At 64.1% G+C, this 14607-nt stretch overlaps 3 protein-coding genes across 4 annotated transcripts; 1 reads left to right on the top strand and 2 right to left on the bottom strand.

The window, feature by feature from the left end:
* Positions 1-70: 70 nt before the first annotated feature.
* Positions 71-4270, bottom strand: TAFAZZIN (tafazzin, phospholipid-lysophospholipid transacylase). Its single transcript, XM_085046541.1, has 10 exons — positions 4073-4270; positions 3622-3750; positions 3379-3424; positions 3033-3118; positions 2541-2621; positions 2192-2233; positions 1757-1819; positions 1350-1402; positions 816-893; positions 71-444 (listed from the first exon to the last, which is right to left on the bottom strand). Exons 1-10 carry the CDS (start codon positions 4179-4181, stop codon positions 355-357), a joined length of 777 nt encoding a protein of 258 aa, XP_084902667.1. The 5' UTR covers positions 4182-4270; the 3' UTR covers positions 71-354.
* Positions 4271-4519: 249 nt separating this feature from the next.
* WDR13 (WD repeat domain 13) lies at positions 4520-10180 on the top strand. Of its 2 annotated transcripts, none has more exons than XM_085046460.1 (10): positions 4520-4913; positions 4992-5059; positions 5490-5721; positions 6292-6383; positions 6937-7064; positions 7525-7832; positions 8055-8235; positions 8794-8935; positions 9337-9470; positions 9772-9929. In XM_085046460.1, exons 2-10 carry the CDS (start codon positions 5019-5021, stop codon positions 9912-9914), a joined length of 1401 nt encoding a protein of 466 aa, XP_084902586.1. In that variant the 5' UTR covers positions 4520-4913; positions 4992-5018; the 3' UTR covers positions 9915-9929. The 2 variants fall into 2 exon arrangements, with proteins under 2 accessions (XP_084902586.1, XP_084902585.1); XM_085046459.1 differs by lacking the exon at positions 9772-9929 and adding an exon at positions 9937-10180 and having other exon boundaries at positions 4524-4913.
* Positions 10181-10805: 625 nt separating this feature from the next.
* Positions 10806-14323, bottom strand: SUV39H1 (SUV39H1 histone lysine methyltransferase). The gene is made up of 6 exons (XM_085046461.1): positions 14290-14323; positions 13602-13747; positions 12168-12830; positions 11781-11927; positions 11547-11676; positions 10806-10980 (listed from the first exon to the last, which is right to left on the bottom strand). The coding sequence occupies exons 1-6, from the start codon at positions 14306-14308 to the stop codon at positions 10841-10843; spliced, it is 1245 nt and encodes a 414-aa protein (XP_084902587.1). The 5' UTR covers positions 14309-14323; the 3' UTR covers positions 10806-10840.
* Between the last annotated feature and the right edge of the window lie 284 nt (positions 14324-14607).

Genomic DNA, 14607 nt, shown 5'->3' with positions numbered 1-14607 from the left:
GAGACCACAAAATCCCACCCAGGACCCCCAAAATCCCACCCAGGACCCCCAAATTTCCCCAGAGACCCCCGAGGTTCCACCTTTTATTGGCACCGAGCACAGGTAGGAGGTTGTGGGGGAGCACAGTGGGGCAGGACCCCCCTCTGTGGGGCAGGGACTCCACCAGGGACCCCCTCCCATGGGGCAGGACCCCCCTGTCTGGGGCAGGGACTCTGCTGTGGGGCAGAATCCCCCATTGTGGGGCAGAACTCCTGTTTGTGGGGCAGAATTCCCGCATTATGGGGCAAAAGTCATCCCTGTGGGGCCCTTGCTGTGGGGCAGAGAGCCCTCAGTGGGGCAGGGAGCTCTCTGTGGCTATGGGGTGCGGTGCAGGCTCCTGGCGTGACCCCGCAGCGCCTCGAACTCCCTCTGCACGAAATCCGTCAGCGCCTTGCGGAGCTCCACCTGTGGGGCAGGAGAGCCTCAGGGCTGTGGGGCAGGGCTGGGGGGAACCCATAGATCTGTGGGGCAGGGCTGGGAGGAACCCATAGATCTGTGGGGCAGGGCTGGGGACCCTCAGATGTGTGGGGCAGAGCTTGGGGGGTGGGAGGAACCTACAGATTGATGGGGCTGAGTTAGGGGGTCACCTGTGGGTCACAGGGATGTCAGTCTGTGGGTCAAACCCCAAAGCTGTGGGTCAGAACCCCAAACCTATGGGTCAAACCCCAAATCTATGGGTCACAGGCTTCTCAGTCTGTGGGTTCCAACCCCCCAGATCCATGGGGCAGCCCCACAGTCCCCCACATCACCCCCCAGCCCCACAGCACCCCACACACCGTGGAGGTTCCCTCGCTGCGCAGTCGCTCCAGCAGAGGTCTGACGCTGAATGGTCGCCCCACGACCACTGTGATGCGCTGGGGGGACAGCGGGGGGACCCTGAGACCCCAAAACCACCCCTGAGACCCCAAAACTACCCCATAACCCCCAGAGATCCCAAAAACTACCCCAAAACCACCCCAGAGACCCTAAAAACTACCCCAGAGACCCCCAGAGACCCCCAAAAACCTGCACAGGCACCCCAAAATGCTCCCACAACTACCCCATAACTACCCCAGAGACCCCACGACCATCCCAGCCACTCCATAACTTCCCCAGAGACCCCTGATTCCCCAAAAAATCCCCCACAGCCCCCAGAAACTCCCAGGGACCCCGCAGCTCTCCCCAGAGCCCCTCAGAAACCCCCATGATCCTCCCACAGCCACCCCAAAACCCTTCCAGAAACCCCAGAAAATCCCTACAGCCACCCCAAAATCCCAGAGACCCCCAAAAACCCCCACAAGCCCCCCAGAGACCCCACAACTCCCCCTCACCTGCCCCACTCGGGGCACATAGGGTCGGGAATTGGGGAGGACGTCGCTCATCCCTGTGGGGGGAGACACCCCAAATGAGGGGGGAAACCTCTGAGACCCCCTCCCCACACCCCCAAATCCTCCCCAGACCCCCAAATCCTCCCCAGGACCCCCAAATTCCCCCCAGAACCCCCAAATTCCCCCCAGGACCCCCAAATCCTCCCCCCAAAAATCCCTGCGCCCCCCAGGACCCCCAGATTTCCTCCCCAAAGACCCCCCAGATGCCTCCCCAGCCCCCCCAAAGCCCCCCCAGGGCCCCAAAACTCCCCCCAAAACCCCCCCAGTGCCCCCCAAGTCACCCCCCGGTGTCCCCCAGCCCCCCAGAGCCCCCCAAAGCCCCCCAGAGCCCCCCAAAGCCCCCCACTCACCCCCGTGCCACAGCGGGAGGATCACAGGGTCTCTGCGACACTCAGCCAGGAGCCTCCCAATGCCTGGGGGGATTTTGGGGGATTTTGGGGGGCTCTGTGACCCCGGGGAGCACTGGGGGGAATTTTGGGGGGGTTTTGGGGAGGCACAGGGGATTTAGGGGAGTTTGGGGGGTTCAGGGGTACTGGGGGTGATTTTGGAGGGTTTGGGGAGCCATAGGGGTGATTTGGGATAAATTCAGGGGGAATTTTGGGGGATTTGGGGAGGTCTGGGTGGTCCTGGGGTTTGGGGGAAGGAGGAATTTGAGGAGGGGGCTGAGCAATCCTGGGGATTTTGGGGGGTTTTTTGGGTGGATTTTGGGGGTTTTTTGGGGGGGATTTTGGGGTTTTTTGGGGGGGATTTTGGGGGTTTTTTGGGGGGGATTTTGGGGGTCTCACCCCACTTGAAGCGAGCGACCTCCTGGCCAAGGTTCACCTTCCCTGGTGGGGGAGGACATGGGGTTGGGGGGGATTTGGGACCCCCTGAGACTCCAAATTCCTCACCTAGGGACCCCAAATTCCCCCAGGGACCCCACATCCCTCCCCACATCCTCTCCCTGAGACTCCAAATATCCCTCAAGACCCCAAATTCCCCACCCAGGAACCCAAAATCCTCCCCAAATCCCCCCTGAAATCCCCAAAATCCCCCCTAGAGACCCCCCGGGCTCTTCCCAGTTCTCTCCCAGTCCCTCCCAGTATTCACAGCTCCCTCCCAGTTCCCTCCCAGTGCTCCCAGTTCCCCCAGTACCCTCGGGGAACACGTGCACCCAGTCGCCCTGGTTGAGCTTCTCCAGTATAAAATCCATTCCACGCTGGTAAACACCATCGCCTGTGACACCAGTTTGGCACTGGGACCCTCCCAGTATGGACTGGGACATTCCCAGTACGGACTGGGAGCAGCCCAGTGCAAGCAGAACCCTCCCAGTACAAACTGGGATGTTCCCAGTACACCAAATTTCCCCCATTGTTCTCATTACCACAGCCCCAGTGGCTCCCAGTCCCTCCTAGTTCCTCTCCCAGTGGCTCCCAGTCCCTCCCAGTTCCTCTCCCAGTGCCTCCCAGTGCTCCCAATTCCTTCCCAGTCTTCCCAATCCCCTCCCAGTCCCTCCCAGTCCCCTCCCAGTCCCTCCCAGTCCCATCTCAGTGCTCCCAATGCCATCCCAGCCGCACTCCAGTCCCTCCCAGTTCAATCCCAGTCCCATCCCCGTCCATCCCAGTCCCTCCCAGTGCTCCCAGTTACCGCGGCACACTGGCACGCAGCGCCCCAGGCTGAAGAACCTCGAGTGCAACTCCTTGGTGAAGCAAATGTCAGCAGCCGTGGGGGTCCTGGGGGGGAGAAAATGTGGGGAGGGGGCTCTGGGACACCCAAAACACCCCAAAAATACCCCAAAAACATCTCTGGGACCCCAAAAAACACCTCTGGGATCCCCAAACTCCCCCCAGACCCCTTGGGACCCCCCAGGACCACCTCCCAATCTCCCCCCGCCTTCCCCATGGCCTGCCAGGGACCCCCTGAGCCCCCCAGGTCCCCAAAAACCCCTCCAGGACCCCCCCAGACCCCCAAAGACCCCCAAATCCCTCCTCACCAGCGCATCCTGTGCAGGTTCCAGACGTGGCGCAGCTTCAGGGACCCTGGGGGGTCGTGGGGACATTCAAACACCCCCCAGGACCCCCAAACCACCTTAGGACCCCCAGGATCCTCCCGGCCCCTCTGCGACCCCCCAGGAACCCCCCAAATACCCCCCAGGATCCCCCCCAACCCCTCCAGGCCACTCTGCCCCCCACTCCAGCCCCCCCAGGACCCCCCCAGCCCCCTGCCCAGCCCGTACCCCACAGATGGGGGTCGTCCATGCAGGAGGCGTGGTTGGACACGGTCAGCAGGGGGGTCTCGGGACCCCTCCTCTCCACCAGCTCGTGCAGAACCTCCGCGTTGTGAACCTTCAGCCGGTTCAGGTACCCTGCGGGGGTTTGGGGAGGCGCTGGGGGGCTTTAGGGTCTCCCCTCAGGGCCGGGGGGGTCCTGGAGGTGGGGTTGGGGGGCTGGAGAAGCTCGGGGGGTCTGCAGGGGGGTCTGGGGGATCCTCAGGGAATCCTAAATCTGTTAGGGTGGAGGGAATCTGAAGGGATGGAGGGACAGCCCCCTCCCCAGATGGGGTCCTGGGGGGGATCGGGGGGTCCGGGTGACCTTGGGGGTGTCCTGGCGGGTTGGGGGGTGTCCTGGCGGGTTCGGGGGTGTCCTGGGGTGTCCTGGGGTGTCCGGGGGGGTTCGGGGGTCACTCACGGGTCCACACGCAGCTGTACGTTCCCACCAGGCCCATCACCACACAGCTCGCCAGCGCCCAGCGCCGCGACGGCTCGGCGGGGAACGGCCACTGCACGGCCAGCGGCATCCTGGGGGGGACAGCGAGCGCCCAGCCCCCCCCGGGACCCCCAAACCCCCGGGAAACCCCCCGGGGAGACCCCCAGACCCCCCAAAACCCCCAAAAACCCCCCGAACTGCCCCGGCCGCCCTGCCCGCCGCACTGCCGCAAAGCGCGGCGGTCGCCCCGGACGCTGTCGTAAAACCCGCCGTCAAGCGAGGCGCGCTCTGCGACCCCCCATGGCGGGGAATGGAGGGAGGAACGGCAGGAGCTCGGTGCTCACGGAGCCGCCTAGGAACCGCCGGGATCCCCGCGGAAATCCCCCCGAAATCCCCCCGGGACCCCCGGCCCGCACACCCCGCCGCGCTGTCGCAAAGGCTGGAGGACCCGGGACAGACGAGGGGCGCCAAGCGGAGCGGCTAATAGCGGGACGCTCTAGGAACGCCGCAACCATAGAGAGGAGCGCGCACCGCCTCCATTATAATGAACCAGCCAATCAGCGTGAGCGCCGGGAAGGCGGGAATTCACAGAACAGGAACACGCCCCGCCCCCTTTTGCAGAACCGACCAATCACAGCGCGGGCTGCTCCCCCCCTCAGCGCCCTCCGTCGCCACGGAGACGTTCGCCGCCATTCGGCCGTGAGGCGGTGCCGCCGCCGCTTCCGGTCAGGCCCAGCGCCGCTCCCCCGGCCCTTCCCCGGCCTTCCCGGCCCAGCCCCGGCCCCGCGGAGCCCCTGAGGCGGAGGTGGAGCGGGACGCGCAGGTAGGGCCGCCCCGCCCGCTGCCGGTGCGGTTTTTGCCCGTGTCTCCCCTCAGCTCACGGCGCTGTTCCCCTCGGCAGGGTCCCCCCGCGGCGGCCGCGGCCGCCATGGCCGCCGTGTGGCAGCAGGTGCTCGCCGTGGACGCGCGGTGAGCTCGGGGGGCTTCGGGGGACATTGTCGGGGATGTTTGATACCTGAGGAGTTTTTTTTCGGGGGGTTGTGCTCCTAACTGGGTTGTTTTGTGGGTGGGTTTGGTCGCTGGTGGCTTTGAGGGAGGGATGCTCCTTCCTGGGTCTGTATTTTCGGGGATTTTAATATGCGGGTCGCTTTCTTTTCGGCCGGATTTCTAATATTTGATCCGCTTTTTGATGCTATTATGATACCTAAGTCCATTTTTGCATGAAATCACCCCACTCTGGTCCATTTTCGGGCGGAATTACCACCCCGCGGGTTGATTTCCGCGGGGATTTCTCCCCCCCGTGCCCGTTCCGGGGCAGAGCTCACCTGTCCCTCACCTGTCTCTCACCTGTCTCTCACCTGTCTCTCACCTGTGCCTCACCTGTGCCTCACCTGCGCAGGTACGCGGCGTACCGCACGCCGCAGCTGCCGCAGTTCCGCACGCAATACGTGCGGCGGCGCTCGCAGCTGCTGCGGGAGCGAGCCCAGGGTGGGCACCTGGCAGGTGATGCTCGCCGCTGGTACCTGCGGCTGCGGGCGAGGCTGCTGGCCCAGCGCTACGGGGCTCTGTCCGAGCCCGGCAGCTGCCGCAGCGCCCTGAGGGCCAGCCGGACCACGCTGGACCGCATGGAGGTACACCTGGGCACACCTGGGTACAGCTGGGCACACCTGGGTACACCGGGGGGGGGTTGGGACACACCTGGGGTAGTTGCTGTAGTGCTGTCCAGGCCAGCTGGACCATGCTGGACTGCGTGGAGGTACCTGGGCACACCTGAGATACACCTGAGGATACCTAGGACACACCTGAGGGGGTGGGGATACACCTGGGATACACCTGGGCACATCTGGGATGCACTTGAGGTGGTGGGAATACACCTAGGGTACACCTGGGATACACCTGGGGAGGTGAGGACACACTTGAGCGTACCTAGGATACACCTGGACACACCTGAGGGAGTGGGGACACACCTGGGACACGCTTGGGACACACCTGGGACACACCTAGGACAACTGAGATACACCTGGGACACACCTGGGCACACCTGCAGGATTGGGGACACACCTGGGCACACCTGGAATAGGTACATGGAGTTTGGGACTCACCTAGCAGGTACTGGGGCTGGGGGCACACCTGCAGGGAGGCTCCCACCCCAATTCGGGGGTCTCAGCCCCCCTAACCCCAATCCCCTCTCTCTCCCCCAGGATTTCGAGGAGGACCCTCGGGGGTCTCGGGGTCACCGGCGATCCCTGAGCCGCAGCTCCGTCCCGGGGGGGCTGCGGGGGCCTGACGAGCGGTGAGACCCCCGGGGGGCTGGGGAGGGGTCTCAGAGGGGCTGGAGAGGGGTCTCGGGGGGGCTTTGGGGTTGTTTTTTTGGGTTATTTTGTTTTTTTTTTTTTTTTTTCTGGGAGTTCAGGGGGTGCAGGGGAACCCCGACAAGCACTGGGACCCCTTGGGGAGTTTGGGGTCCTCAGGGGGTGACAGGATTTTGGGTGGGGGTCTCAGGGCCTTGGGGGTCATTTGGGGGGGCCGGGGGGGCTCGGGGGATACCAATCGATCCAGGGGGGAGTCAGGGCCTCCTAATCAATCCGGGAGGGGTTTTAACGATCCCGGGGGGTCCTGATCGATCCCGGGGGGTCCTGATCGATCCCGGGGTGTCTCAGGTACCCAGGGGGTCTCATGTTGCCCCCTTAGCCCCCCCAGGATGATCCCCACTTTCCTGGGCGGTACCATTGCCCGGGACGGGGGGGTCTGGGGGATACCAATCAATCTCGGGGGGGTTTCTAATGATCCCGGGGGGTCCCGATCGATCCCGGGGGGTCTCACGCCACTCTCCCCTCCCCCCGCAGCCCCCCCGGGGTTGTCCCCACCCCCCTGGCCGAGGCCAGCCGGGCCATGGCAGGTGACACCACCCTGAGCGAGAATTACGCTTTCGCTGGAGTTTTCCACGTGTTTGATCAGCACCTGGACAGCGCCGGTACCGGGGGGCTCGGGGGCTCCGGGGGTGGCTTTTTGGGGTGGTTTTGGAGGGATTTTGACCATTTCCCCCCCTCCCCACGGTGATGGAGGACAAGGGGAAGTCACGGGGGTTTGGGATGATTTTGGGTCGATTTTGGGCTGATTTTGGTTATCCTCCTGACTCTCCCTCAGTTCAGAAGGTGCAGTTTGCCCACAATGAGCATCACCTCCTGTATGGGCTGGGGGCTTCCCTCTGCTCTGGGGAGGTTCCCTAGTTTTGGGGTGGTTTTGGGATGGTTTTCAGTTGATTTTCGTTATTTTCCTGACTCCCCCCAGTCTGGAAGTTGCATATTACCCACAACAAGCATCACTTCCTGGATGGCTCTGAGGGATTTCCCTAGTTTTGGGTCGGTTCCTCAGTTTTGGGGTGATTTTGGGTCGATTTTGAGGTGATTCTGGTTCTCCTCCCCACTGCCCAGTGCGCAAGGTGCAGTTTGCCCACGACGAGCGGCACCTGCTGGCCTGCTGCTCGCTGGACGGGACGCTGTCCGTGTGCCGCCTGGCGCCAGGACCTCCGGCCGTGCTGCGGCGCCTGCGGGGTCACGGCGCCGGAGTGTCCGACTTCGCCTGGTCACTGTCCAACGACGTGCTGGTCTCGGCCTCGCTGGACGGGACGCTGAGGCTGTGGGATCCTGCGGATGGACGCTGCATCCGCCGTGTGCCGGACCCTGACGGGGCTGCGCTGCTGTGCTGCGCTTTCCAGCCGCTTAACAACAACCTGACTGTGGTGAGAGACACTAAAACCACCCCAAAAATATCCCCAAAATCACACAGCCCTCGTGGGACCCCCAAACATCCCCCCAGCCTGACCCTGACGGGGCTGCGCTGCTGTGCTGTGCTTTCTCCATGGGGAAGATGGCTCAGGGGGGCACGGGGTGGGGGGTTTGGGGGTCTCAGGGTGGATTTGGGGGTCTCAGGGTGGTCCCAGTGACCCCCCCGTGCCCCCCAGGTGGGCAGTGCCCGGCACATGGTGCGGGTGGTCAACATCTCCACAGGGAAGGCTGCCCGGGGGGGCACTGGCCGCCTGCCCGGCAGAGTCCTTGCCCTTTGCTTCGATGCCCCTGGGCGAGTGCTGTGGGCTGGGGATGACCGCGGGTCAGTGTCCTCCTTCCTGTGCGACCCCGGAACCGGTACGGGCACTGGGATAGACTGGGAGGGACTGGGGGGCACTGGGAGGGGACTGGGAGGTCCTGAGGAGCACTGGGCGATATGGGGGCAGTACTGGGGGGCACTGGGAGGGGACTGGGGGACAACCAGGGGTCAGTGTCCTTCTTCCTGAGCGACCCCAGAACCGGTACGGGCACTGGGACCAACTGGGATGGGACTGGGAATGGGGACAGAGGGGACTGGAGGGGACAGGGGAGAACTGGGAAGGGACTGGGAGGAGACTAAGAGGCACTGGGAAGGACTGGGGAATACTGGGAGTTTGTGGGGAACTGGGAGAGGACTGGGGGGAACTGGGAGGTTCAAGTGGGCACTGGGAGGGGACTGGGGGACAATTAGGGGTCAGTGTCCTTCCTGAGTGACCCTGGCACCAGTATGGGCACTGGGAGGGACTGGGGACAGAGGGACTGGGGGACAGTGGGACATTCTGGGGGACACTGGGACATTCTGGGGGGCACTGGGTGATACTGGGGCAGTACTGGAGAATACTGGGAGGGTCTCTCTCTCACCCCCCTGACCCCCAGGCCGGCTGACCAAGGCCTCCCGAGTGCTGGTCCAGGCCGGAGGCTCCATCACCTCACTCTCAGCCCGGGCTTGGGCCAGCAGGGAAGCTCCTGACCCTTCGCTGCTGGTCAACGCCTGCCCTGACCGCCTGCTGCTCTTCCGGTACTGGGGACACTGGGGGGGACACTGGGGACATCAGGAACACTGTGGAGGACATCAGGGGATTGGAGGATTAAAGGGTTCAGAAGCGATTGGGGTCTCAAGGCTGAACTCCCCCTTTTTCACTCCCCTCGTGGTGGAGGGAGAGGTGGATTTGGGGTTTTGGGGGGTGGGTTTGACCCTCAGAGGGGTTTGGGGTAGTTTTTGGGGGAAATTCGGGGTGGTTTGGGATGGTTTTTTTGGGGTATTTTTGACCTCTTTTTTCTCCTCCCAGGGTGGTGGAGGACAAGGGAAGCATTAGGGTTTTGAGGGTAGTTTGGGGTGGTTTATTGGGGGATTTTGGCTGTTCCTGAAGGGATCCTGGGGTGGTTTTTGGGGTATTTTTAACCCTTTTCCCCCCGCAGGGTGGTGGAGGACGAGGGGGGCTCGGGGGCTCCAGGGCTCAGGCTCAGGCGCAGCTTCCCCACTCGGCACCGAGAGCAACCCCTGCGGAGCTGCTTCTGTCCCCTGATGTCCTTCCGGCAGGGAGCCTGCGTGGGTGAGCACTGGGACCCTGTCCCCATGTCCCCTCAGGGATGGCTGGCAAGGAGAACAGTTTGGTCCCATCCTGAGCTCCTTCCTGACCCCATCCCCAATGTCCCCAATGTCCCTTCAGTGACAGGCAGCAAGGGAAGTGGTTTGGTTCCATTTCTTATCCCTGTCCCCAGTGTCCCCAGTGTCCCCAGCAGTGACAGGCAGCAAGGGGGTCACTGGGATCCCATTCCTCATCCCTATCCTGTGTTTCCCATTTCCCCTGACCCTGTCCCCAATGTCCCTAATGTCCCCATGTCCCCTGGCAGTGACAGGCAGCGAGGGAGGCAGTTCAGTCCCATCTCTGATCCTTGTCCCCAATGTCCCTAACGTCCCCATGTCCCCTGGCAGTGACAGGCAGCGAGGGAGGTGGTTCAGTCCCATCTCTGATCCTTGTCCCCAATGTCCCTAACATCCCCAATGTCCCCTGGCAGTGACAGGCAGCGAGGACGCCTCGGTGCATTTCTTCGACGTGGGCCGCGCGGCTCGAGCCACGGTGAACACGCTGCAGGGCCACGGGGCAGCCGTGCTGGCTGTGGCCTTCAACTGCGACGAGTCCCTGCTGGCCTCGGGGGACGCCGCTGGCACTGTCATCGTCTGGCGGCGCCAGCACGCCTGAGGCGCCCCGAAAACCCCGAAATCCGCGCGGAAATACCCCAAAAACCACCCTGAAACTCCCTTCGGCTTCCCTGGTGCGGCGAGTTTTGTGGGCGCTGGTGGTGTGTGGCACAAAGAACCCCAAAACACCCCAAAATCCTCCCCAAAACACCCCAAAATCCTCCCCAAAACAAACACCCTGAAATCCTCCTAAAACACCCCAAAATCCCCCTAAAACACCCCAAAATCCCCGCAAAACACCCCAAAATCCTCCTAAAAATGCTCCAACATCCCCAAAGCTCCCCTCAACCTCCCTGTTTGGCCTCCGGCACGGCGATTGCTGCGGTTGATGTGGCACCAAAAATGCATCAGACCTTTCCTGAAATCCTCCCAAAACCACCCCAAAAATCACCTCAAAATCCACCCTGAAATCCCACCACAAAACACCCCAAAAACCACCCCAGAAATATCCCAACAACACCTAGAAATCCCCCCCAAAATCCTCCCCAAAACCACCTCGGACACCTCTAAAATTGCTCCAAAACCCTCCTGGACCCCCCAGAATCACCTGAGACCCTCTAAAAACACCCCAAAACCCACCTTGGACCACCCCAAAATCCCCCCAGTCTAAAAACACCCCAAACCACCCCAAACCCCCCCAAGGTGTTGGCGCGGCCCGGGCGGAGTGGGAGGCGTGGCCCAGGTGTGCGGTGGGTGTGGCCCAGGTGCGGCCCAGGTGTTTCAGAAGAGGAACTTGCGGCAGCTGGCCGCCCCACACTTGCACTCGATGCGGCCGCGGGCGCGGGGAGAACCCCCCAGGGACCCCCCGACCAGCCCGAAGTTGGAGTCCATGCGGGTGCTCTCGGCGTCCACGGGGTCCACTGCGGGGGGAAAGGGGAGTCAGACAGGTGGGGAACACCCCAGGTGTGGAGCTGAACACCTGAGAGACCCTCCAGGTACAGCCCTGACCCTCCCAGGTGTGGCAGAGACTTGCCCAGGTACAGCCCTGATCCTGTCCCCAGCCCCAAACTGAGGTCCACTGCGGGGGGAAAGGGAGTCAGACAGGTGGGAACACCCCAGGTGTGGAGCTGAACCTCTCCATGTGTGGCCCTGATCCCCCCTGAACACCTGAGACCCCCAGGTATGGCAGAGATCCCCCCAGGTATAGCACTGATCACCCCCCAGCTCCAAATTTGGGTCCCTGCAGGTGCTCTTGGCATCCACTGCGGGGGAAATGGGAGGGTCAGCGGGGCTGGAGACCCCCAGGTGTGGAGCTGAACCTTCCCCAAACACCTGAGACCCACCCAGGTACAGCCGTGACCCCCCAAATACTACAGAGACCCCCAGGTGTGACCACAGGGTGATGTGGGAGACAGGTGTGGAATGTCACAGGTGTGCCCAGGTGTGACAGGTGTGCCCAGGTGTGTTACAGGTGTGTGACAGGTACCGTGCATGTTGTAGTCGAAGGTGAGCTCCTCGCCGGCCCGGATTGGCCGCGTGGCGAACAGGGCGATGCGGGGCAGGCGCTGATCCAGGTTCTCGATGAACACATTGTACACCTGCAGGTTGGGGTCACACTGCCCCCCCGACAGGTGAGCCACACCTGGCAGGTGAGCCCCGCCCTCTAGGTGAGCCCCACCCCCTCAGGTGAGCCCCACCCCCTCAGGTGAGCCCCACTCACGCTGTGGTTGACGAAGTGCGAGATGTTGCCGTAGTGCGCGGCGTCCACGGTGTAAACGTCCTCCACATAGTCCAGGTCGAACAGGTATGTGGCACCCTGGCGGTCGTACACCTGTCCCCGGCGCTCCGCCTCCTCCGAGGTGATGATCTGGGCAGGGGCACACCTGGGTCACACTTAGACCACCCTGTCACACCTGGGACACACCTGGGTCACACCTGAGCCCCCACAGGCCTGCCCTCAGCATTTCACCTCTTCTGAGATGATCTGGGGTGGGAGATGCCTGTCCCACGCCTGTCCCACACCTATCCCATGCTGCCACACCTGCATCACACCTGTGACACACCTGTATCACACCTGTGACACCTGTGACACACCTGTCCCACTCACCTCTCCCACGTACTCCATGACGAAGGAGTTCTTGCGGATGCGCTCCAAGGTGCGCACTCCCCAGCCGCGCCCGTCGCCGGTGCGGAAGATGCACAGGTCGTAGCGGATGCCGCGCTGCACCACACGGTTGGGACACTCGGCGCCGCAGCGGCAGCGCGAGTTGCACTCGTAGATGGGCAGCCCCGCCCGGATCCGCACCTGCCCGGCCTCGTTGTAGGCGAACCTGTTGCGGGACGCGCCCGGACAGCAGCCCCCGGCCAGCGTGGCCTCGGCCAGGCAGTCGCGGCACTCGCAGCCCACGGCCACGGGGGTCAGCGCCACGCCGGCGCCCACCTTGTACTCGTTGACGTAGACGAAGTCGCGGGGAGGGCCGTGCAGGTCCACCTCGTTCTCCACGGCGATGCGGCCGCGGTGGCTCCGCGTGCGGTTCAGCAGGTGCTCCCAGCGCCGCAGGGCTCGGCGCTGCTCCGCCTTCTGCGCCAGGTAGGACACGGCGCGCGCCGGCAGCCCGCGGGGTCCCGGCCGCACCGGGCCGCCCGGAGCTCGGGCCAGGTCGGCGTGCAGCTGCTGCAGCAGCCCGCGGCAGCGCAGGTTCCGCCGAGGCTCCCAGGTGTTGGCCGAGGAGGGGTAACCGCGCCACTTCACCAGGTAGAACTCCTCGTCCTGCAGGGAAATGGGGGTCAGGGGGGTTTGGGGGGTCTGAGGGAGTCCCTGGGGCTCCCAGGTGTTGGCTGTGCCACTTCACCAGGTAGAACTCCTCGTCCTGTGGGGAAATGGGGGTTGGGGGGGGTTTGAGGGGGTCTTCGGGTCAGGAGGACATGGGGGGTCCTTGGAGCTCCCAGGTGTTGGCCAAGGAGGTGGAAAATGGGGGTTAGGGGTGTTTGAGGGGGTCTTCAGGTCAGGAGGTGGTCAGGAGGACACAGGGAGTCCCAGATGTTGACTGAGGTAAGGTAACCACACCTCACCAGGTAGAACTCCTTGTCCTGGGGTGACAAGGGGAGTTAAGGGGCTCTTGGAGGGATCTGGAAGAGGCTTTGGGTCAGGGGGTGGTCAGTGGTCAGCAGTGACCCCAGTGTGGGGACCTGACAGGTCAGGATGGTTCTGGAGTGACAACAATGTCCAGGGACCCTCTGGGGTCTCACAAGGACGTGGGGTCCTGGGGTGACCCAAGTTTGGGAGCCCTTTGGGGTCTCCTTGGGTTCACTTGGGGGACACTGTGGGGGTCCCGGGGCAGTTCCGGGTTTGGGGGTCCCAGTTTGGTGTCCAGTTTGGGGGTCCCGGGGCAGTTCCGGGTTTGGGGGTCCCAGTTTGGTGTCCAGTTTGGGGGTCTGGGGGCAGTTCCGGGTTTGGGGGTCCCGCTCGGGGGTCCCTGGTGGGTTCCCGCAGTGACTGGGGGTCCCGCTCGGGGGTCTCCCGTGTCCCCCCGCCTCTCACCCGCACTCGCCGGTAGTCGCACAGCTGCTCCACCTCGAAGTCGCCGAGGTTGCGGCGGGTGACACCGAGGGCGCGGCACCGCACGCGCTGCAGCCGGCACAGGTCCTGCAGCCGCGACCACGACGAGAGGCAGCACACGGAGCACTCTGCGGTGTCACCGGGGGTTGGGGACACGCGGGGGGATGGCGTGAGGGGCGCTGGGGACATGCAAACCACCCTCACCCCCCTCGGGCCGCACCGCCCGGGCTGTCGCGACAGGGAGCGCTCCGGGGTGTCACCGCGGGTTGGGGACACACGGGGGGTGGCCTGAGGGGCGCTGGGGACACGCGAGGGGCGCTGGGGACACGTGAGGGGCGCTGGGGACAGGACAGCCCCCCCTTCCCCTCACGCAATCCCCTCACGCCCAGCCCGCACCGCTCGCTCTGTCGCGACAGCACGACAGGGCGCTCCGGGGGGAGGTGGCCGGGTGGGTGAAGGGGACACAGGGGGGGACACTGGGGACAGGGCAGAGCCCCCCTCACGCGCTCCCCTCCCCCCCCGAGCGCGTTCCCGCCACTCCCCCCCCACTCCCCTCAGGCGCCAACGGCCGCGCGCGGGAAGCGCCGCTCTGCCCCCCGAGCGCCCCCAGCCCCTCTCTGCCCCCTCACGACCCCCCGGCGACCCCCCGGCCCAGCCCCGCTCGCGCCACCTTTTAAATTTTCCGCCATTTTCAGCCGCCGCCGCTTTTTTTTGCCTTTTTCCGCCTTTTTCCTTTTTTTTCCCTGCGCCGCTTCCGCCCGGCGGGCAGTGCGGGGGGCGGGGCTTCCTCTGCCCGCGCCCGGCGCCCATTGGCTGCAGGGGGAGCTGATTTGCATACTGACAGCTCGCCGCGCGCCTCCCATTGGCTGAAACCGCCATTATTTGCATACTGACAGCTTCCCGCCCGCCTCCTATTGGCTGCCGCGCTGGTTATTTGCATACTATCTGATCCCGCCATTGGCTGTGGCGCCGCTTCATTTGCATATCG

The sequence above is a fragment of the Lichenostomus cassidix genome, unplaced genomic scaffold (genome assembly GCF_008360975.1).
Source record: "Lichenostomus cassidix isolate B80296 unplaced genomic scaffold, HeHo_3.0 HiC_scaffold_40, whole genome shotgun sequence".
Taxonomy (NCBI): Eukaryota; Metazoa; Chordata; class Aves; order Passeriformes; family Meliphagidae; genus Lichenostomus; species Lichenostomus cassidix.
This window is presented reverse-complemented; position numbering and strand designations above follow the sequence as displayed.